Source organism: Pezoporus occidentalis, unplaced genomic scaffold (genome assembly GCF_034315485.1).
Source record: "Pezoporus occidentalis ecotype Australia unplaced genomic scaffold, CSIRO_AGI_Poc_V1 ctg17, whole genome shotgun sequence".
In the NCBI taxonomy this organism is placed as follows: Eukaryota; Metazoa; Chordata; class Aves; order Psittaciformes; family Psittacidae; genus Pezoporus; species Pezoporus occidentalis.
The window spans coordinates 2,185,045-2,207,085 of record NW_026913531.1 but is presented as its reverse complement, the minus strand read 5'-3'; the positions used below and the strand labels follow the sequence as shown (position 1 = coordinate 2,207,085).

At 41.0% G+C, this 22,041-nt stretch overlaps 1 protein-coding gene across 1 annotated transcript in view; it reads left to right on the top strand.

The window, feature by feature from the left end:
• PTPRR (protein tyrosine phosphatase receptor type R) overlaps nucleotides 1-22,041 on the top strand; it is a 152,484-nt gene that overhangs the window by 77,803 nt on the left and 52,640 nt on the right. Inside the window, 4 exon segments of the mRNA XM_062613737.1 lie at nucleotides 2,158-2,271; nucleotides 5,558-5,713; nucleotides 13,847-13,957; nucleotides 20,255-20,511. Coding sequence (XP_062469721.1) covers nucleotides 2,158-2,271; nucleotides 5,558-5,713; nucleotides 13,847-13,957; nucleotides 20,255-20,511 — 638 coding nt within the window.

Sequence of the window (22,041 nt, the reverse complement as noted above, 5' to 3'; positions counted from 1 at the left end):
TTCACATCATAACTTGCAAACCCTTACTGATAAACAACAACAGTCAAACTGTGTGATGCTACTTTTCTTTGAGAAAAAAGTTGCCTTCCTTTCTGGACCATAGCCATATTCCCAGTGTGATGTCTGACCGATGGGTATTTAATTCACTTTATGCAGTTATGGTTAGGAAAGAATTCCTGCTTGGATCCTCAAAGCAGCAAGGTGGCCTATGGCTCTAAATAGGAAGCTTAAAATAATCTTTTTCAGCTCAAGTCAACTGGCTCAATCAGAACTTACTGACTTCCTAAGTCAGAAGTTGCCAGAAACATTGGAAGCCTTCTGGGACCATCTGACATACTCCTCTTCCCTCTCTTCTCCACTACATATTGTCTGCAAAGGAGATATGGATGCAAAGGAAGGGATGCCAAAGTACCACATGGAAGTACTGGCCACCAATACATAAAGTACATAAAGACCCCACAGATGGGTCTTTTTGGAAAGAGAAGATTTGAATCTAAATTTCCTGGGTAAAATTCCACTGACTTCACAGGAAGGATTTGAACTTGAGAAGATATTTAAATTTCACTATGATGCTAACACAGGGAAAGAAAATGCTTCAGTCTCTGCTGAAAATTATCATAGAACCATAGAATCATAATATTGTTTGGGTTGGAAGGGACCAACCCCCTGTCATGGGCAGGGACACCTTCACTGTTGACCAAGTTGCTCAAAGCCCCATCTAACCTTGCCTTGAACACTGCCAGGGATGGGGCAGCCACAGCTTCTCTGGGCAACCTGTGCCAGTGTCTCACCACCCTCACAGTGAAGAATTTCTTCCAAATATCCAATCTAAATCTCTCCTCTGTCGGTTTAAAGCACTACATGCCCTTGTAAAAAGTCCTTTTCCAGCTTTTTTAGTGGCCCGCTGCAGGCACTGGAAGCTTCTCTAAGGTCTCCCTGGAGCCTTCTCTTCTCCAAGCTGAACAACCCCAACTGTCTAAGCTTGTCTTCATAGGAGAGAGATTCCAGCCCTTTGATCATCTTCATGACTGTCCTCTGGACTTGCTTGAGCAGGTCTATGTCCTTCTTGTTTTGGGGCTCCAGAGGTGAATGTAGTACTCCAGGTGGAGTCTCACAACAATGGAATGGATGAGCAGGATGACCTCCTTCGACCTGCTGGTCACGCTCCTTTTGATGCAGCCCAGGATACGGTTGGCTTTCTGGGCTGCAAGCACACACTGAAGCCGGCTCATGTTCATTTTCTCACCGACCAGCACCCCCAAATCCTTCTCCACAGGGCTGCTCTGAATCTCTTCTCTGCCCAACCTGTAGCTGTGCCTGGGATTGCTCCCGCCCAGGTGTAGGACCTTGCACTTGGCATGGTTAAACTTCATGAGGTTGGCATCAGCCCACCTCACAAGCGTGTCAAGGTCCCTCTGGATGGCATTCCTTCCCTCCAGCCTATCAACCGAACCAGACAGCTTGGTGTCATCGGCAAACTTGCTGAGGGCACACTCAATCCTACTGTCACCAACAATGATGTTAAATAGTGCCGGTCCCAATACTGACCCCTGAGGAACACCACTCATCATTATAGCCTTCTCTGACTCAAGTTTTAGGAAATTCAAGCATGTGGAGTCATAGAATTATAGAATAATTAGGGTTGGAAAGGACCTTAAGATCATCGAGTTCCAGAATGTTTCTTTTTTGATCTGAGAAACAGCTAATCAAAATTAAAATCCTATAATTTCACCATGTCTGACTCATTCTTCACCTGCAGGGAGAAATGCTAAGATAACATTCAAAGCAAATCTTCATTGTGTAAACCCAACATCTCATTCTTTAAAGGTGAACTGATGTCTAATGCTTGACTTTTTAATGTAGCAATTTTCAATGTAATAATTGTGTTCACTTAAACACTATGTCTTGCCCAAGGAATTGAGCCAAAAACCTCTGGAAACTCTTTTGAATGTAGTTGAAGAAAGGTGGTACTTTGCTAACGAGAAGCATTTAAGATGCTTAAATTTTCCTTTGGACTTGTTCCTTACTTCAATGCAGTACACTGCACGGATTATCATTCTTGGAAAAAAACAATTAACAAACAGTCGCGGAGATCAGTCATCTTGAGAACTGAGTGTGCTGAGCAAGGATTTCATTTGAACTGGTTTTATTTTTCAGACACTGCAAATGGATGTAAACAAGCTGAATATCACATTGCTCCGGATATTTCGCCAAGGAGTGGCAGCAGCACTAGGACTGTTACCTCAGCAAGTTCATATCAACAGACTCATTGTAAGTACCAAAGGGCTATGTACAATAAAATATATCAGGTTACATTGAATTCTCATAAATTTATTTTCCTGTCACTATGGAAAAGTACAATAAAATAGGATGGCAAAATAATTTTTCTAATGTTTTAACTGCACTACAGAAAAATGGATCTCCATTACAAAAGAATTTAAATTTTCTTTTGAATGGAAAGCATTCTCAGTTGCGATCTGGAAAAAAAAATTAAATCAGATAAACTTCTTTTGTGTCATGCTCATAAGCAGATCGCTTATCCCTTAGTTTTCATTCCAGTGTAGTTCGACATCACATTCACTGAGAAACGTTTATCATGGGGCTTTTTTTCTCAAAGGTGGAATATTGCTCAAAAAAGTACATATGATTCTGCTTTTCAAAGGCATCTTCACAATCTATCCTCAGATTTTCCATTAATAAATTCATTGTGCCCTCACAATGTTAATATTCATGTTCTTAAATACAGCTGTAACAATGCATGCTCAAAAATTATCTTGTAGACTATGGTATCATATTTGCAAAAGATGGTGAAAAATTTGCTTCTAGCAAGAACGACTTTTGAAAGCAATTGCCATTGTGTGGTTTTCTGTTAAGAGCATGGATTCTTAAAACTGTTGGTTTTTTATGACAGTTTTGCCATGAATCAAAAAACCCACCAACATCATGTGTGTATTGCATTCAATTCACATTGCAGAGGGAAGAAGAGTTATTTTAGTTTATTCTGCATGCAGGTTGAATATTAGGGAAGAAAACTGACAGCTTCAGCATAAAAGTATTTCCTGCCTCGATACCTTGATAGGATTTTATACATCAAAAAGGATTATAAAATTGCCTCAAATAATATCTCTGTGAGAAAGGATCACACAAGAAATACAGCGGAAGAGATCAATAGGAATGCAATGCAGCCCTTTTCATGTTTGCGAGGGACGTGACAAGTGATGCTAAATCTGTTTTGGCCCATCCATTAACCAGAATGAAAGGAATGAAAGGTTGAAAGACATATTCACAGAAAAGCACAATTAAATGAGAAATGTTCCAGAGTTTGGGATTTGTATTTCAACACACACAAAGTCACTTTCTCACTATGCTCTGTGGAAGTTATGTAACTAAGCAGAAGAAAAATGCCGTTTATTTTCCTACTGGCTCCATAGATTTTCTCCTCTAATTTGTGATTTAAGGGAAAAGATAATGTCATTTTGCACCTTCATATAGCTTAGAATACAGTAAATACCATTAATTAATTAGTCTTAACATCTGTAAAGTCTGCTATGGGTTAATATTTTAGTGATATAAGAAAGGAAACTTTTTCCCTCTTTGTTCTAAAAATCACAGTCAAAACTCACAAGGATGAAAAATATCTTAGGAGACATTATTCCCACTTTGTATCCAGCATGAGACAATTCCTCTCATGCAGAGTGCTGGCAAGCAAGCAGGGAACATCAAAATTCATCTCACCTTACTTCAGCCTAGTCGAAGCTACTCAACTAGTCTCCCTGTAAAAAAAGTATAGAGAAGGTTAACTGCTAGGAGAGGTATTGAGATCCTGATTATTTTAAGGTAGATTAAATCATTCCCTGGAGGTGCCAGTCTCTATCCGCTGACTTTCAAGGTAGTTCAGATGACTGAAGTGAGGTAAGCTGATTCCATCCCAAGTGAGCAGCTCTCAGGTGTGGTGAGGAACCTAGCAGCCAAGATGCTGTTGGGCATGAGGAGAGCAGAGGGCCTGCTAGCCTCTCATGTATAACACAGTGTGCCAGGAAATATTCACTGGGCATTTCCAGTGTCTCCTTAACCTTTCCAGTAAATCCTCCTCCCATAAATGCCTTTTAATGAGCAGAGGAACTCCTAAAAAGAGGAGGCACAAAACACCAGGGGTGTTGGGGCCCCGCCAAGCCTTGCCTTGTGCCTGCCAACTACACCCACAACCAGCCACCTACCCACATCAGAGACTGAGCAGGACTGCAGCCTCAAATCAGCTTCTTCAGCTGACTGAAGTCTCTGCCCTGAACTGATGGTCCAGACCTGTAGGTCTGTTTTCCCTTCTTATAACCTTGTTGATCTGTGTAGTCCCACCGGTGGCTAAAGTCTTTACCAAACTTATCAAGCAGATGGGCCAGCAGCACATGAGAGCACAGAGGGCAGATTTAGGGTAAACATATTTGAAAGTGTCCCTTTTCGTGCAAATCTACTCTGAATGCAAAGCTAGGTATTCTAAAAATAGCAAAAGATGTCTTTTTCTTCACTTCAGAAAAGATAATGATGCACAATCAAGGTGAAGGGAAGGAGGTGGGGAAATCATGTTTATCCTAGTTTGAACTGATCTCTCCCATCCCATAATAATGAATAGCAAGTAACCAGGCTGGTTCTTGCTTGTGCAGGCAGCAATGCAGGTAGCTCCATGCTTACCTTGCATGTGTGGAATCCCCAAGGTCTGGGCTCTACATCACAGCCACAGCGAAGTTGGCCATAGCCCTGGGAAACCCAGGTTCCAACACACTCTTTCGGACATCAGCACTGTCTGGGCCACTGGTCTCAGGTGTTTTTCTAGGCTACCATGATGAGAGGAGCCCTCTGGCAGTCTCTACTTTTGCTCCCTCTCAACAGAGTGGTATCTCTAATACAGCACCCCTTGGGCTACCAGGACTGCGTCAAAGACACCTGAGCAGGAATTAATAGAGGGGAGAGTAGGAATTCTCAGCTTACCTATTAAATGTAAACACAATTTTTTTGTCCTTTCATCTTCTTGTACTTTTTTAAGGAATTACACTGCAGTCGATTAAAAGGACTTTATTCTTCATTGTGGTATATGTCTGCAATGTTTTGGCATGGGATTAGAAAGCAGTGCCAAAATACCACACTTATATTAAGCATTCCTGTTTAAAGATGACCTTCTAAAATAAGGTTGCATTTCAGATCAGATCAGACAACTGTCTGCTAAAACCCCTGCTGGCACTCTGCCCTTGACCCCATCCTGTAGCTCCTCCCCTCATCATGTTACATTGACCTGTCTCATTTAATTTAACTAGACTTAGGAAGAGGGTATCTTGGCAATAGTGAATGGGACAAAGCGCATGTGCCTACATATGGTATTTGCATCTTCTTGCGCAGTCAACTGGGATTTAAGGAGTCAAGGAACAGATATACTCTCCTCACAGAGCAGGTTGAGTCTTTATATTCTATACTTGTGTTTAAAGAATTATAGATACAATCTATAGACAGCAGAGACTATCTAATCTCAGACCCTTCTTATGTTTCTATATTGTTTTTATTTTCCTAGGGAAAGAAGAACTGTGTGGAACTGTTTGTATCCCCACTGAATAGAAAGCCAGGAATTTCTGAGGCTCTCCCATCTGAAGAAGTGCTGCGTTCCCTTAATATCAACATTTTGCATCAGAGTTTATCCCAGTTTGGAATAACAGAGGTCTCCCCTGAGGTTGGTTATCAATTTTCTAATTGATTAGGCAACAACAGATTAGGAAGTTATTACATTGCTGGTAGTTTTCAGTCTGAGTTTCTTAAGCATGAGGGAGAAATCGTATAAGCTAAGATGGCATTACTGCTGATATCACATACATGGCCACATTACATTGCATTTTCTTTAGTGTCTTAGAAGCACCTACCTTATAAAGAACTGCAGTATTCAGTGCAAGGTATAATAGCTTCAAATGTGTTATCAAGAATCAGCATTTTCCATGGAAGCTCCCATTTTGACAGAGAAGATGTCTATGTCCAAAACAATGGAAAAAAAGAGAGGTTCTGATGAGCTGTATTTCTCCCTATGGGTAAAGACTTCCTGTTTTTTTTACATCCAAACCTGTGCTTGAGCCATTGCTGAGTTAGTATTGGCTGTTATGTTCACTTATATATATACTGATTAGAAATACTTTCGCTTATTTTAAGTATTCTAATTTTGTTTAAGAATCTGGAAGATATTTTTGGTTCAAAAAAATAAAACATAAAACCAAAGCCAGTTTAATGCAATTTTAGATGCCCTACTACAGCAGCTTGCCACTATGAAAATGAGTGGATTCTCAGGCTTTAGCTGTTCTAACACAAAATGAAGCCAAGCAGCACTGTCCAGAAGTCAAATCAGGTCTTTAAATTGCATATCAGTGACCTGATCTAAGCTTCCTTTAGGTCAGAATTTCCTTTGATACTGAAGCACATGACTCTGACGGTTGTGATAGATGCAATTATCTGTTCCAAGTACTTCACTTACAAATAACACTTCAGGTAGGCATAGGACAAGAACATACATGAATAATAGATGAATGGAGAAATGTCATCAAGCTATGAAGAGATGCTGGAAAAAAAAAAACAGTGCTGAACAGATCTCATCTGGAGTTAGATATATTTCAATAAGTTGGAGTGCTTAGGTATTTGAATTTTCTGTCTGGAAAAAAAAAAATGCAGACAACCAGATGGAATCATTTAGAAAGGGATTATTAGAATGGAAGTTGTGCAGACTCTAACTTCTTCCAATATGAGAAACCAGAGATTATTTTAATATTTCAGTTCTAGCAGATTATACAGCTAGAAAATCATGCAGCTTTTCACTAATAGTTATTCCTTTTGGATTTCAATAAATTGTTCACATGTTTAAGACTTCACAGAAAACAACTACTAAAATGCAACATATAATCTTTACTTGCTTGGCTACTTACCAGTAATTTACTCTTCTCTCAACTTGCTCTAAGAACAAATCATTCCAAAGTAACAGCAAAGAAAATTAAAACAGGCAAACCTTTGAAGGAAGATATAGTTACACAAAGCTTTAGGTATCTTTGACACATTATTTTACACATTGTGTGGTTGTGTATTCAATCCTAATTAAATAATGAGCTAATAAATTTTGCAATCTTCCACTGAAGAGTCTGAATGTTTCACAACCGGTACCGTATGTGCACTACCAGTGTATCCGTGCAGAAAGGAAACATTATACACATCTTTCTAGGTAGGTGGCTGACACTGAGGTGTTAGGGCTGGAATTTGTCTTCTTTTTTAGCTGCCTATTTCAGTATGTGCTGCCAATGTCTTGAAGGTCTACTAGTTCTCTCTACGGCAAAAAGGAAGAGTTACATTCATCAGGCAGTTCATCTTATCTCTGAGATATCTCTCCTGAGATTGCTTGGTTGACTCTTTCTAACAAGGCTTAGCTTAAACTAGACACCCCAACTGTAGAGGGTTAATGGTGGGGGGAGATTACCCTCTCCTAAGAAACTTTACCAAGATTATATGGGAAAACCCAAGTGTAAAACTGAAGCTCTCTGCTTAAATTCTCAGCCCATGTGATGCCATAAACAGCAGAAGTCTCGGTGGATGTAGGTGACTGGAACTACATTTCCATTCAGTCCAGTAATAATTTGCCAGTTCAAATCTGCTGATGCATTAAACATATAGATGTATTTTTAATTAAATTGCTTTTCTCAAAATTCATATCCTAGTTTCTTAATCTGCAGTAGCCGAAGGAGCAGGTTCCCTATATGCCTTTGCTGCGGGAACCACTACAGTCCTTTGCTGCCTGGTGTAGAAGAGAACATGTACTGGTGGGAATGTGAAAAAATGAATTTAATGGAGTCATTGCCATTTCAGGAATCCAGGGCACTGGCAATACCTTTCATATGTCCTCTCTCTTCCAATGGCCTATTGTAGTTGCAGCATTTGCTTTTTTATTATGGTCTTAAGTTTGTGTCTGAAGTTGGGTTTAGGGTTGTATTCTGCTTCACGGTGTGTGTCAGGGCCAGGACCAGACTTCCCCAGAACAAACTACTGAATTGGTGCTTTTTTGTGGGATCACATTCAATGACTTAGGCAGTCCATGGTATTGTAGTGTGGGAATCATGACTTCCTAATGGCTTTAAATTGTGGTTGGAGAAAAAAAGAAAATGCTACTGGATTTCAGAACTTAGTAGAGTAGAAGAGAACTTGAAGTGGTTTTGAATGACAAAAATAGCTGAAGTTACAGTAAGTAAAAGAAGGGTTACTTTCTTTTGAGAGATAAGTTAACTGCCAGCTGGGAGATACGGCACTGAAGGGGAAATTTCCAGAAATCATGCCAAAATTATGCAATCTGAAAATGTGCTGTTACAGCCTCCTTGCACAAAGCTTCAGTTGGTTGCCTTTGAAGTGTGTGATATTAACTTCTTAGGGAAGAAATCAAAGGAAGCAGTCATGCACTTAGAGAATACAGAAACCGTAAGTCATTGTAAGGACAGCTGATCAAAACCAGTAGCTTAGAAATTACAACAGCCTAGACCGAGAGGGGCTCCTGGGAGCAAAGCAGAGCACAAGCACGTGCTCCTGCCATCAGGTAAGGCAGATGTAACATCACATCTGCACAGGTGCACCCAGAGCAGGTCAGGAGCCCTGGAGGCCTCCCAGATTTGACATGAAATCACAACACTGAATTGCACATGCATGCAAGCTACAGGCTTTGGGGAGGCTTTGTCATGGGACACACCATGTAGCTCTTATCCACTGTCCTGGGAGGACACTGGATCAGTGTCTGTGAGGTCATGCACGTTCCTGCATGTTTTCACTGTGGGTAGAAGTGATTTCTTGGCAGACTTTCCTAACCTGCCTTAGATAGCATAGTTAACATAGCAGAAGAAAAACCCAAAGTGAAGTTCATGTCAGATATAAAGAAGAAATTCTTTACTGTGAAGGTGGTGAGGCACTGCTACCTTGGCAGGATCTTTCAGTCATAGATTTTACAATGACTACTTACTTCCATTTTAATGTCTTAATAGATATATGCATATATATATATATAAAATAATTTTTCTAAACACATTTGTTCCAGTTCAGACCAAAGCAGATACCTGTGCAGGCACTCTTCCATAAGATTAGCGATAGTGTGGGATTGTTAAAAATACATTGACTCTTCCCCACCTTGAATTATACTGAATTTAAACTGTTTAAATTAACCTGGCTAATTCTGCCTGAATGACTCACCTGATTGCAGAGGCTCCTTAGAGAATGGCATCAAACACTTGGTGATGAAGCTCTTGAGGATGTACATGATGATGAGCCTTCCACCCTGAAGCCAAGATTACTCTGGTACCTGATGGTGCTTGAGCTACTGGAACTCCCCTGCCATCCCACCTGCTCTGGTATTCCCCTGCCTTTATCAGGGCTTTTTGCAGCTTAATCTGAGTTTATCTTCCTGCCCTCTGATGGCAGTGGTACATTCCCACTCCTCAAAAGCTATCAGAAAATCTTAGTGGATTCTCAGGCAGGAAGAGGTTTCCAACTGAATGAGGGAAGTGTGGAATAACATCAGTCAGCTGAGCCGCAGAAAGCACATCTTCATGTGGGAGGCTCATTGCCCATGGTCATGGACAGGAGTCCTCTCAATGGGGTAATGGCTTTAAACTGAAAGATCATAGAATCATAGAATTGTTAGGGTTGGAAAGGACCTTAAGATCATCTAGTTCCAACCCCCCTGCCGTGGGCAGGGAAACCTCACACTAAACCATATCACCCAAGGCCTTGTCCAGCCTGGTCTTGAACACTGCCATGGCTGGAGCATTCACAACCTCCCTGGGCAACCTATTCCAGTGCCTCACCACCCTAACAGGAAAGAATTTCCTTCTTATATCCAACCTAAACTTCCCCTGTTTAAGTTTTAACCCATTACCCCTTGTCCTGTCACTACAGTCTCTAAAAGATGGTAGATTTAGATTAGATATTAGGGAAAAATTCTTCACTATGAAGGTGGTGAGGCACTGGAACAAGTTGCCCAGTCAAGCTGTGGCTTCCCCATCCCTGGCTTCCTCATCCCTTCCTTCCCCCTGGACAGGGCTTGGAGCAACCTGATCTAGTGGAAAGTGTCCCTACCCATGGCAGGGGGGCTGGAACTAGAAGGTCTTTAAGGTCCCTTCCAAACCAAACCATTTATGGTTCTATGATTAGCCCATCCTGCAAGCTTGTTTCCTGACTGTGGCAGCTGCCATCCCTCTTATCAGTTTTCCCAAGCCAAGGAACAAAGTTCTGAATGAGCAGCACTGACGTTTCAGAAAGCAATTCCTTATCATGGTCCTGAAATGACTCATTTACTGGAGGTCAAAGCTTCTTCTGTCATTAGGGAGCAGCTTAAGCAATGATACTGCTGTCCTGCTGTTAGATCTGGGGGAGAGACTTCCTTGCTTAGGTGAAGGTACTACTAAAGTGTTTCAAAATGGTGTGTCAGATAAGTTTAAGTTGTGGCATACATTTCTTTGAGCTTCATTTTTAGAAAGACAAATCAGGGAATCTGAACATACAGACGTCATAGAGATCAGTTCTCTCAGTATTAACTCAGGGATATGTACGAAGTCTGTTATAAAATATTTTAAGTTTTGTGACACTAGTGAATTAGCTTTAATTTTAGTGCCTCATTTTGTCATTGAGTGAAAAAATCTTGTTCATTCTTCATTTAGTTTTTAGTGTATTTGTCCTTTCAGTTTAGAGGTACAAAAAAACCAAATCCGTTTACTCACTTACAAAAGGTCAGCACAGCCAATTCCCCTTCAGCTCCTGTTTTATATCTGGATTTCCTCCTGAGAGATCTGAAACACCGGAAAGCCATCAGGTAACCCACCCAGGGTCAAACAGTTTATAGCTAATGGACCAGAGCTGCAGCTGCTTCTGTCGCTGTGGGGTTCCCATGGAGTTCAATAGGAGCAGTGCTGAGTGTGGAGCAGCTGCAGATTCGGGCTGTGAGCCAGTACTAGGACCTCCATCCTGTGCCATAAGCACAGCAGAAGAACCTTGCTGTGCTGAGCTGGCAGATTGCATGGGGAGTTGCACCCTGATGGAGTGGCAGCGCTGTTTGAATGTGTCCAGGAACAGTTTGTGCAGAAATATTTGGCAGGATTTCCAATTTATCTTTGAAAGCCCTCACTGAACATCAGACTGACACTCAGAAACCTTGTTAAACTGTGATACCTGCAATACGTTTAAGCCCAGACCACGAAGCACTGCATGATTGCACACACAGGCAAATACACTAATTTTACAAGATTTGTTTCTGTAATTTAGCAGAAGAGGGTAAAGGATTTACCTAGGGCTATAACTTCCAAAGAAAACCCTTCCTTATTATGCTTTCCATTCTAAAACAGCCAACTGTAGTGACAGGACAAGGGGCAACGGGCTCAAACTTAAACAGGGGAAGTTTAGATTGGATATAAGGAAGAAATTCTTTACTGTAAGGGTGGTGAGGCACTGGAATGGGTTGCCCAGGGAAGTTGTGAATGTTCCCTGGCAGTGTTCAAGGCCAGGTTGGATGAAGCCTTGGGTGGTATGGTTTACTGTGAGATGTCCCTGCCCATGGCAGGGGGGTTGGAAGTGGATGATCTTAAGGTCCTTTCCAACCCTAACTATTCTATGATTCTATGATTCTAACTCCTGGTTATACACAGGCATTTTTTTTTAGCAATGGAGTCTCCGTAAATTAACCCTTACACCAAATGCTTCTCTAAATGTTTGCATTCTGGGACAGTATGATCTGTGAATTGACGTGCATCTGCACTGACTTTAATGTCCATTGTCCTGGCCCTTTTCAAAGCAAGCAGGGCAGAAACCTGTGCTGAAAGGAGGACCATGAAAACTCTATAGGGATTCAGCATGCAGCAGGTTTTTGTCAGCTTGTCCTCTGTACCCCAGGCCATGATATTCTCCTCAGCAAGCCTTCCTGCATGCATTCAACTTCATAATGACTTCTGATGTTTGAGAGGTTGATGGACACAGGAAGTTTGCTTGACATGAACTGTTCAAAAGAGCGGCTAATCAGTGGCTTAGCAGACGTTGGAGCATGCAGTACCCATGTAAAGTGCTAGAGGGTCCCTTCAGTTACACAGGTCCAATGAGCAGCCACTCATCTCTAAAGAGAGGAACTCTTTCCTCTGTGGAAAACTTGCAGTCCTCTTACTCAGTGTCCCTAGAGAGAAAAAAAGGCCACCTTGTGACAGAAGACAGCTCACTAATTAAACAAGAAGTTTCATTAAGGCCATGAGGGAATATCAGCAAAAGGGAAGCACCAAGACATTGAATATTTACAGTGGAAACCAGAACTTAACAAAAGTAGTTTTTACTCAGTCTGAAAACTGTACTGTAAATACACAATTGAGAAAAACAAGTACCCAAAACCTGGGAAAGTGATGTCTACTGAACTGTGGTTGTGGAAATACAAGATGCTCTACTTTATTCTAAACAATATATTGCAGTTAGACTCAAGGTATGTGTAACCCTGTTTCTGCTACCAACTCTCTGTTTGGAAACAGTGAAATTCTGGTCATTTAGTATCTCAGCAAAGTGACCACACTGCAGTAAAGCCAACAATAAATGCTTTTAGAATTATTAATATTTCATAATGTCAAACCCAGTCAATTCACTTCCCCCCCTTTTCTTGCCCTCCCCCTGCTCTCGGAGGGACGGAGAGGAGAATCAAAAAGAATGCAACTCCCACGGGTTGAGATAAGAACAGTTTAGTAAGGTATAACACAAATCACTACTGCTACCACCAATGATAATAATGATAAAGGAAATAACAAGGGAAGAGAATACATCATCTCACCACCAGCCGAATAACTCGCCCCCCCCAGCCCGACCAAGCTCTGAAACCCTGCAGTCTCCCATTCCGGCTCACTCCCAGTTGCATCCTGGGCATGACGTGCTGTGGTATGGAATACCTCTGTGGTCAGTTTGGGTCAGGTGTCCTGTCTCTGCTTCCTCCTGGCTTCCCCTCCTCCCTGGCAGAGCATGAGGCTCACAAAGTCCTTGGCCAAACCAAAACATCGCTTGTTATCAGCTCTGTTCCCGAGCTGAAAGTCAAAACACTGCACTGCACCAGCTACCAAGAAGGGGAAAAATGACTGCTACAGCTGAACCCAGGACACATAATCATCAGGAGTTCTGGAAATGTTAGTGTGCACAGCTGTTTTAGAAATGTACTATCAGCAAGAACCCAAAGATCATGAGATTACTTTAAGCAAACGCAGAGTTGTAGATAGATGGAGAACAAGATTACTCCAGCATAAATCAGAATTTTTTACACATGCACATGTGTGTGTGTGCAGCCTAAAGGTGACAGTATTGGAGCTTCCCAGCTGATGAAGGCAAACCAGCAAGTCACCTGCTCTTTGCTCCTGTGTCAAGTGTGAGCAGTCGGGAGGCTGGCTTGTGGGCTGGAGATAAGCAGTGGGGAGAAGGAAGCAGGGTGAGCGGTTCCTGCAGACTTTTTACCTGATTAGCTCAGTAGTTTCCAAGAAAGCCATGGGTCTTGTTTGCTTACCTTCACCCAGCCCATGACTCCTGGTGGAGGACTTTTCTCTCACCAGCCACGGAGGAGGTCTTATATCACCTCATGTGGCATTGGAGCCCCTGGATGGCATGCACGCATACAGACACAGGGAGTGCAGGCGAGGTGGGTATGCACATAGCAGCATTGAAAGTAAGTGCCATATACTGTGGAATGTGAACTGTGACAAAGCTGAGGAGGGTGATTAATGCCTGACAAGAGCTATTTAATCTGCACAAGCTATTGTGTAACTTTCTCTTCCTCTTTCTGTTTTATTGGTTCAAAAAGAAAAACGTTTTGCAAGGCCAACATGAAGCAGACAAAATCTGGAGCAAAGAAGGATTTTATGCAGTTGTCATATTTCTCAGCATCTTTGTCATTCTAGTAACTTGTTTAATGGTAAGTTGCCTTTTACCTTCTTTTGCTGTTCTTCATGCTTTTCTCGGTCTGAAGGGTAGAGTCACACATTCTTTACAGGAGAGGTGTTTTCTCAAGGCTGTTAAAAACTCAGCTGCAAGGTAAGACGTGGTTGTCCTCATAATGCTGTGGAGCCTAAGTTTGAAGAACCACATTTCTTGATATATTTTGAGTCCAACTGAAGAATGTAACTAGAAGGAAGCTGCAGAAATAAATAATGGGCTCTTAAATCTGCAAAATAACTGTGTAGTGACATGAGTGATGACTTCTCAGTCTTCGTACCAAGGTCCCAGGAGCCCTGAAGTTGCATTAGCTGCCTGTATTTCAGTTTTATTGGACAGTAAAAACAACACCACATCGATACAGTACTGTCAAGGAACAGTTGTTAGAGTGTGTGTTGGTATTCACATATTGAATATATGAATTTTACACTGAAATGACTAGTAAATACATGAAGGAGTGATCAGATTTTTGAACAACTTTGCTGTTCACATTGTTCAGTGGCCAGTTTTCTGGGCATTGGACTTCTGATATGCTGAATATGAGATGTGCAAGGATCACACAGAAGATGGAGAACACAGCACCACCACTGACTTTCATAGGGTAACTTTTGTATTTTTTCCAATTTTGTCACTTGTTTTCCTTCTCTGAACTGTATATTTCTTCTGGGATGAATGTAAGGGTTTACTGAATTCTATGACAATTTTCAGCATTTATGAATACATAGTATCTTGGGGTCTTTTGAGGTCTTTTGCTTTCTTTTATTTTTCTTTAAACTAGATGGATTTCCCACTTAGAACCTTAAGATGGAAAGAATGTTCGAACGGAAGATGTTACTAAACAATCACATTTATAACAAAATCTTATTTAAGGTTTTAAGGTCTCCCTGAGATTTGAAAAACACCTATTTTCTCACAGAAATTGTTGCTTCATTTTTCTACTGCCTAATCATCTTCATTGCTCCCGGCCATCTCACTCAAAAATGGGAGGGTAGCTCTAGCAGTACTAACTTTTACTCAAACTTTCTACTTTGGAGAAGCAGGTATTTTGGTCATTACTGGCTGTTTAACTGGAAGGGTATAGAAAACGCTGTCTGTCCATGTCCTCAAATATTCAGTATTTTCATTATTTATTTGGAATACATATACAGTATTGGGAATTGCAAGCATTGTGGAGGACATTATCAGAACTTAAAATATTCTTAAGGTGCTGAAGAAAACATGGGCAATAACAAGAATATTGCTGTGCAGGGGCAAGAGCACTGATCATGTGCATCAATACAATGTAGGAAATACGTGGCAAAGCAACAGTTATGTAGGAAAGGATCCAGCAATAGTGCAGAGCACACAATGAAGTAAATAAGTAACATCACATTGTTGCAAAGAAATACACTGCTTGCCCTGGAATGTATAAATGAGCGTATGATCTCTGCATCCGGCATTCAGCTTGGTGACAAAGAAGAGCAAGGAGAAACATGGTGGTTCTCAAACATGGAAAGATTTCAAAGCCTGTGGTGAGGAAGAATACTTTCTCCACTGGGGTCTGGAAAAGAAGCAATATTTTTGAAAGAATGATTTGGCTGACTCATTAGAAGGAACTTTGTTATTGAATGCATGGGTCACTAGACCTTGGAGAGCATTGCTTGAGGAAGATGAGGAGTTTTCACCTATTAAGATTTTGGGCAAGCATCTGTCAGGAATAGTTTGGGTGCAGCTGATCTGGAGTTAGGGCAAAGATAAATACTAGTAGACTCCTTGAACTCCCTTCATGATGGATTTCCTATGATGCTGTGGTCTTTTCTGCAGGCATTCCTCTTTCTGACCCCTCCCAGGTCCATCCTGTGTCTTTACATGTGTGACTGTTCAGACACTGTCCTAAATTTTGCCAGGATCTGTTAATACATCTGCAATCTGTAAGGCTAAAAACTATCTCGTGTTGTTTTTCATCCCACTCTACGTGTTTGAGTGTGGCAGATTTATGGAAAGTAGGAATTCAGTATTTTCCGAATTCAGTATTTTCCAAATTCAGCCATTGCAGTCTATCAGATCATTCAGCTCTAGTGTAAGGCATTAGGACTCATCCTAAGTAACTTTGGCTGTAGCAACCATATGAAAGCACCAAAAGGTGGCCTATTTTTTAAAGTTACAGGGTAGTCACCTGTTTGTCCATAGGTGGCTATTTAGGGTTTAGAAGGTCCAAAAGCAGAAAGCTTAGGCTGCATCTGCAGATGACTTTGAAGTGTCCTCAGAAGTGTGGAGCAGGAAGCACTTTTAAGTGATGATTATGATGACCAACAGTGGTCAGTGTAAGACAGCTGAATTGTCAGTTATTGCTTAGTTCTGTGTAATTTCTGCAGAAATTATAAAACATGCGGCCTTGTCTTTAACTGGGTTTTACAAATCACAATGCTTCCCTGTGCTGACAGCGCACTGTGCATTAACAGCTTTTAGGCTTCTTTTGGCTGGAATTTAACAAATACCTGGCCTCTATACATAAAAATCTACAGTGCAGAGTATTGCTGAACAGTGTAATACAGTAGCACATGAGATAAATTCAGCCTTGTAACCTTTACTTCTGAGGTCATTTTGTGTATTTACTCAGCTAGTCCTTGTCATGGTATGAGAACTTCTTGCATCCCAGAAGTGATTTGTCATATGCAGAAGCCAACACACAGCTCATCGCTATCCTCATCATGGACTGACCACGGGCTCAGTTCTACTGGGAACATCATGTATAAAGTTTGCCAAAGTGCTAAGTAGCAATGTATATTTTTAGTGCTCCTGTGTGCTGTCATTTTGATTTTAGAAAAATAGAGAAATAACTGAGCCATCACCAAGTTTGCTAAATAACACAATATTTGACAGTGGGTTAAAATATTTGCTATCGTATTTCTGTTTTATTAAACCAGTATATTTGCATATCCTTTAAAAAAAATGCACATAGAAGTATCTGTTGAGTAGCCTGGAAGTATCATCTTCAGGTTAGGTAATGTTTGTAGCAAGTTGTACTACGAGGGTTTTCTAAATGTTTTTCTTTTTCCCACTAAAAAAATAAATCAAAAAATGGGATTTTTTTCATTTTAAATAATGAAAGATGTGAACTTTCTGCAACCTGACCTGTGACAGGTACACATGAATACACATGCACAATAGCTCTGCTCATGCAGAGATACACACACAGCCTCACTCACATATTGAGAAGTACTTGTTACAAAGAACACTTTTAATAAGAGTGAGCTGTCTCAATTTTCATAGTTTCTGGGAGATTTTACTATACAGTCCTGGGTGTCCTACATATCTCTAGGCAGATGAGTTTTCGTATCACAGCTCCACATAAGCATTGCCAAGATCTTTGTTCTCGAAACATAGTTATCTCATTGGGATTTCCTGTCAATCTCTGAAGATGAATAAAAGCAGTTTCCACTGGCATTTTGAATGGGTATATAGAAGGTATTGGCCAAGTTAGAGTGTAATATGTCAGCTTTCCTTTGCAGAAATCTGAGCAGAGATACAAACAGTGAATGTCATGCTGTCAGCACCCTGTCATTCTTCCATATGAGTTGAAAAGGAGGCAGAAAGAAGACTTATTTTCCTTTTGGACTGTGGCTTTGAACCCTAGGCTTCATATATGAAAAATCACAGGTGACCTACCTGGTGTCCTGGAAAATAGTACTTTGTGGTATTGCTCCATGCCTTTTGATTAGCATCACAATGTATCTTCTGGGGTATCAGTAAAATGACAGTTTTCCTAATTTAGGGGGTTTGTATTTGTTTCCATCCATACTGAAGATGTGTTTAAACTGATTTGAAATATGAGTACAACTCAGTTGCTCCCTTTGCAGAGCTTGGTGATTGGTTGATCTTTTTGGCTATTTGGTTTGGTCTTTTGGGACATTTCTGTTTGTTTGACTTTCACCTGGAATTCATTAAAAACATAATAGCCCTGACCACACTTTCTGAGGAAAGTGTGTTAGCTTTTAGATCAAATGCTGTTCTTTAGCTTTTCTTCAACTTCTGCTGGTGGCAGGCTATCTTTTTTCCTTGGGTCTAATAACAGACCACTGAAAAATATATGAAATAATACTTGTCCAGGTTTTGGAAGTCAAAATCATAATTCCCTGGGTCTCCAAGGGACAAAACTGTGTCAAAATATATCAGTGACAAGAAGTCATGGTTAATATTGTCATTACCATGAATGTCTGAGCTGTATACCTGTGGGTTACCAGAAAAATAAGACCAAAGCAATCACTGGAAGAAAAAAAAAGAGTTAAAATATTTCAACTTCCTGTTTTATCTTTACTGATACCTGTGTCCTTGCTTCACAGTAGGGCTGTTTTTCCTGCAGAATAATGGCAAAGAGCAGCTTATCTTATCCATGCAATTTAATTCTAAACTCTTCTGAATGAACAGATGGTTTACGTAGCTAAGTCTGGTTTAATGGGTATATTGCTAATGACATTAGGTCGGTTCCCAGATAAACCTCTAATGCTAATCCTTGAAAAAACAAACCCATCACAGACACCCAGTCTTCTGTGGAAAGCTATGGAGTGATAGATCTTTATGCAGTGCTAGCAGGACAACAGCTGCCAAAGAGCAGCAGAAAAATGCATTGGTCTAAGCTTTGTCTTTATGGCTTTACAAACCAGGATTCAGTTGGAATCCATTGCAGCAACAGATAAAGCAGAGTAGAAGGTATAAAGGTGCCTGCAAACACCTCTAAAAAGCTGTGAAAGTGCCTTTCACCCACCTCCACACACAATTCTTATGTGTGGATAATTCTTCTGACTTTCACAGGTTTTAAGGCACATTTTGAAAATGACACAACTACAGCTCAGAAACTGTTTTTTGCATTCCACTCAAGAGAGATAAGATTTGTTAAATACGCATAATACAGGTTCTTCTAGAATGGTACTACAGAGCACACACTATGCACCAGCCCTCACCAAGCCAGTGTACAGCAACGTCAGTGTGGAGTCCAGTGGAAGAGGATCAGGACAAATTCTGAAAAGCTTTTGTTGCAGATATTTGCAGATATCCAAGTTCATAAGCAATAGGTGGACAGAGAATCCTGGTACTACAGCATGATGAGACATCAATGTCTTGGTAATTGTAAAACACACTTTTCTAAACGGATGCTTTAATAGCTTTGCAGGCCACACATTTGCTTCAGCTTTATTCCAGAACAGGATATGTTTCTCTGAGGATATTGAGGGACATCCTTATCCTGGGGAGTATTTCAGAGTAGTAGCAGCCTACCACTGAAAATGTAGCCTAGTAAAGTTACTCTGTTCAGAGGTCAGCTCCATGCAAAATCGTAAAATCATAGAATCACAGAATAGTTAGGGTTGGAAAGGACCTTAAGATCATCTAGTTCCAACCCCCTGCCATGGGCAGGGACACCTCAAACTAAATCGTACCACCCAAGGCTCTGTCTAACCCAGCCTTGAACACCACCAAGGATGGAGCATTCACAACGTCTGTGCCACTGCCTCACCATCCTCACAGTAAAGAACTTCTTATATCTAACCTGAACTTCCCCTGTTCAAGTTTTAAGCCATTACCCCTTGTCCTATCACTACAGTCTCTAATGAGGAGTCCCTCCCCAGCATCCCTATAGGCCCCCTTCAGATACTGGAAGGCTGCTATGAGGTCTCCATGCAGCCTTCTCTTCTCCAGGCTGAACAGCCTCAACTTTCTCAGCCTGTCTTCATACAGGAGGTGCTCAAGCCCCCAGTCGTCCTCGTGGCCTCCTCTGGGCTTGCTTCAACAGCTCCATGTCCTTCTTATGTTGAGGAGACCAGAACTGCACGCAGTGCTACAAGTGGGGTTGAGTAAGATCTTTTAAGAACATCTGCTCTAAACCAAAATGAAGCTGCTATAACTTGAGACATGTATATATCATAAGCATCTATTTTATTTTGTGCCATTGCCTTATGTTAAAGTTCTTACAAATTTTTCTACAATTACTTTTTTAAACAGTAGTTCCTTCTTCACAGTTTTCCATTCTGTGGTTTTTGCCCCTTTAATAATACGACTGCTGGTATTACAAATAATTACTGGTCACAATAAGAACTCTTAAAATCCTTTCTGCCCATGTGTATACACTGTGGTTTATGCTGTAGTAATACTTATCCTTTTGTGGGAATGCTGTATAACACAACGTGTGGCTTACTTTCGAGAAATGGAAGCCATGTATAGCAATCTTACCCAGCTTTTGTGATACCTTCCTTACATTGTTTAGCAGGGAATTGAGATTGGATTTTCCTCTTTATTTCTGTAGATTCTGTACAGATTAAAGGAGAAGATCCAGCTGTCACTGAGACCAGAGAAGGAAAAGAAGCAGGAGATCCACCTGTCACCTCTTCCCCTGCCGACATCTCAGTCTAAGACCACCAGCAGCATGGTCCAGCCTGAACAGGCTCCAAAAGTTGTCAGTGTTGTAGTGGACCCTCAAGGCCAGTGTGTTCCTGAGCTCAAACCTCCCCTGTGTGCCAGTCCATCTCCTTTCAGAATGAAACCTGTGGGGCTTCAGGAAAGGTAGGATGCTGCCTGGCACATTCAGGGTTTATTCTGCTTTGTTACACTCAAGTTGCATGATTTCATATGTCTCTTCTGTCAATGAATGGGAGACTTTGTTATACAGACATCTGAGAAGTGGGATTTTGGTGCGTTAATATCTATCTCATGGGTATTCTCTCCTTTTCATATGAGCATAGGTCCAGAAGTTTGGGCTGAGATTAGCTGCTGTACTGGAATTCTTTTTGCTGACTTGTTTCTTCCCCTTTCCAGCAATTACTCCAAAGAAAGTTTTTCATTTTCCATTGATTTTTGCCTGGTTTGATCTTCAGATCCTGGCAGAGGGCACAAGGGCTGGTTATGTTTTGTCAGCAAAGGATGTTGTCCCTGTCAAGGAGTCCCTAGCATACGGGAAACTTAGAAAGAAGAAATATTTATACCAAGTGGTGTAAATTTACTCCAGCATTTACACTAACTGATGCATTTTCCAATCTCATGCACTGTTTCCATATCACCTTTAGATAATTTTTCTTCTTAAATCCAGCTTTCTGTGATGGTCGGGATACAGTCCGAAGTCTGCGGGCTTTACAAAACAGGGAAAGAAGTGATTGGTGATGAAACCGCCCCTTGTGTGCAGCTCCTCAGAAATACCAAGAAGGAGAAAAATTGACTGCTACTGCTAAACCCAGGACAGCACCAAAGCTTTTGCCTATCTTTCAAAAACTGGGCCAGTGCTCTTTTTATGAGACTAGTTATTTTTCCCACAGGAGAATGCACACTGACATCTGTCTCTCTGTTAAAAACCTATATCATTCTTTGCCTGATAGCTGCAGGCCTCTTTCATAAAGCATCAGTGCTCTGAATAAGTAACATAACATGCAGCCGTGCAATTGAACTCTTCCACCCTGGCACAGACAATAAACGGAAGAGCAGACACCATGCAGACATGATGGGAAATCAGAATGAAAAGGAGAGCAAATGGAGCCTTGTCTGTGAGGACTCTCAGAGCTGAGCAGTAACCCTGATTCAGCTTGAACCGTGGGATTTCACTGACAGAGATTTTGTCAATGGCTTTAGGAGCTACAGCCAGAGCTAAGGGAGGGTGATAAAAAATGCTGAAAGGCAGAGCTGTCATAAAGTATGCTATGCTATCACTGCAGCTAAAAAAAATGGAGAAATGGAGGAAGCAAGTAAACATGTTCTGATAATGGCTGTCATTCCACAAGACCTTACAAAGAAAGCACATGAACATGGGGAACACATATCTAATTTATAATACCTAGTACCTAACATAGCAGTCATAATAGTTGAGAGCAATTAGGGTGAAGAAATTTGTAGAGGGACTTTGTCTTAAGGACAAGGGAAGGAATTTTTCCATTGCTCAAAAAAGAAAATAAAAACTATTGATCTAGGATCTTAATTTCTACCTCCACAGATGGTAACTGAGCATTTAATGCTTCCAAACCAAATTTCATCCTTTGGAAGGACAAAGTTCTGATGTGTGAAAATGGAGAGCTGAGATAAGAAGAGGAAACTAAACCTGATTTTGAT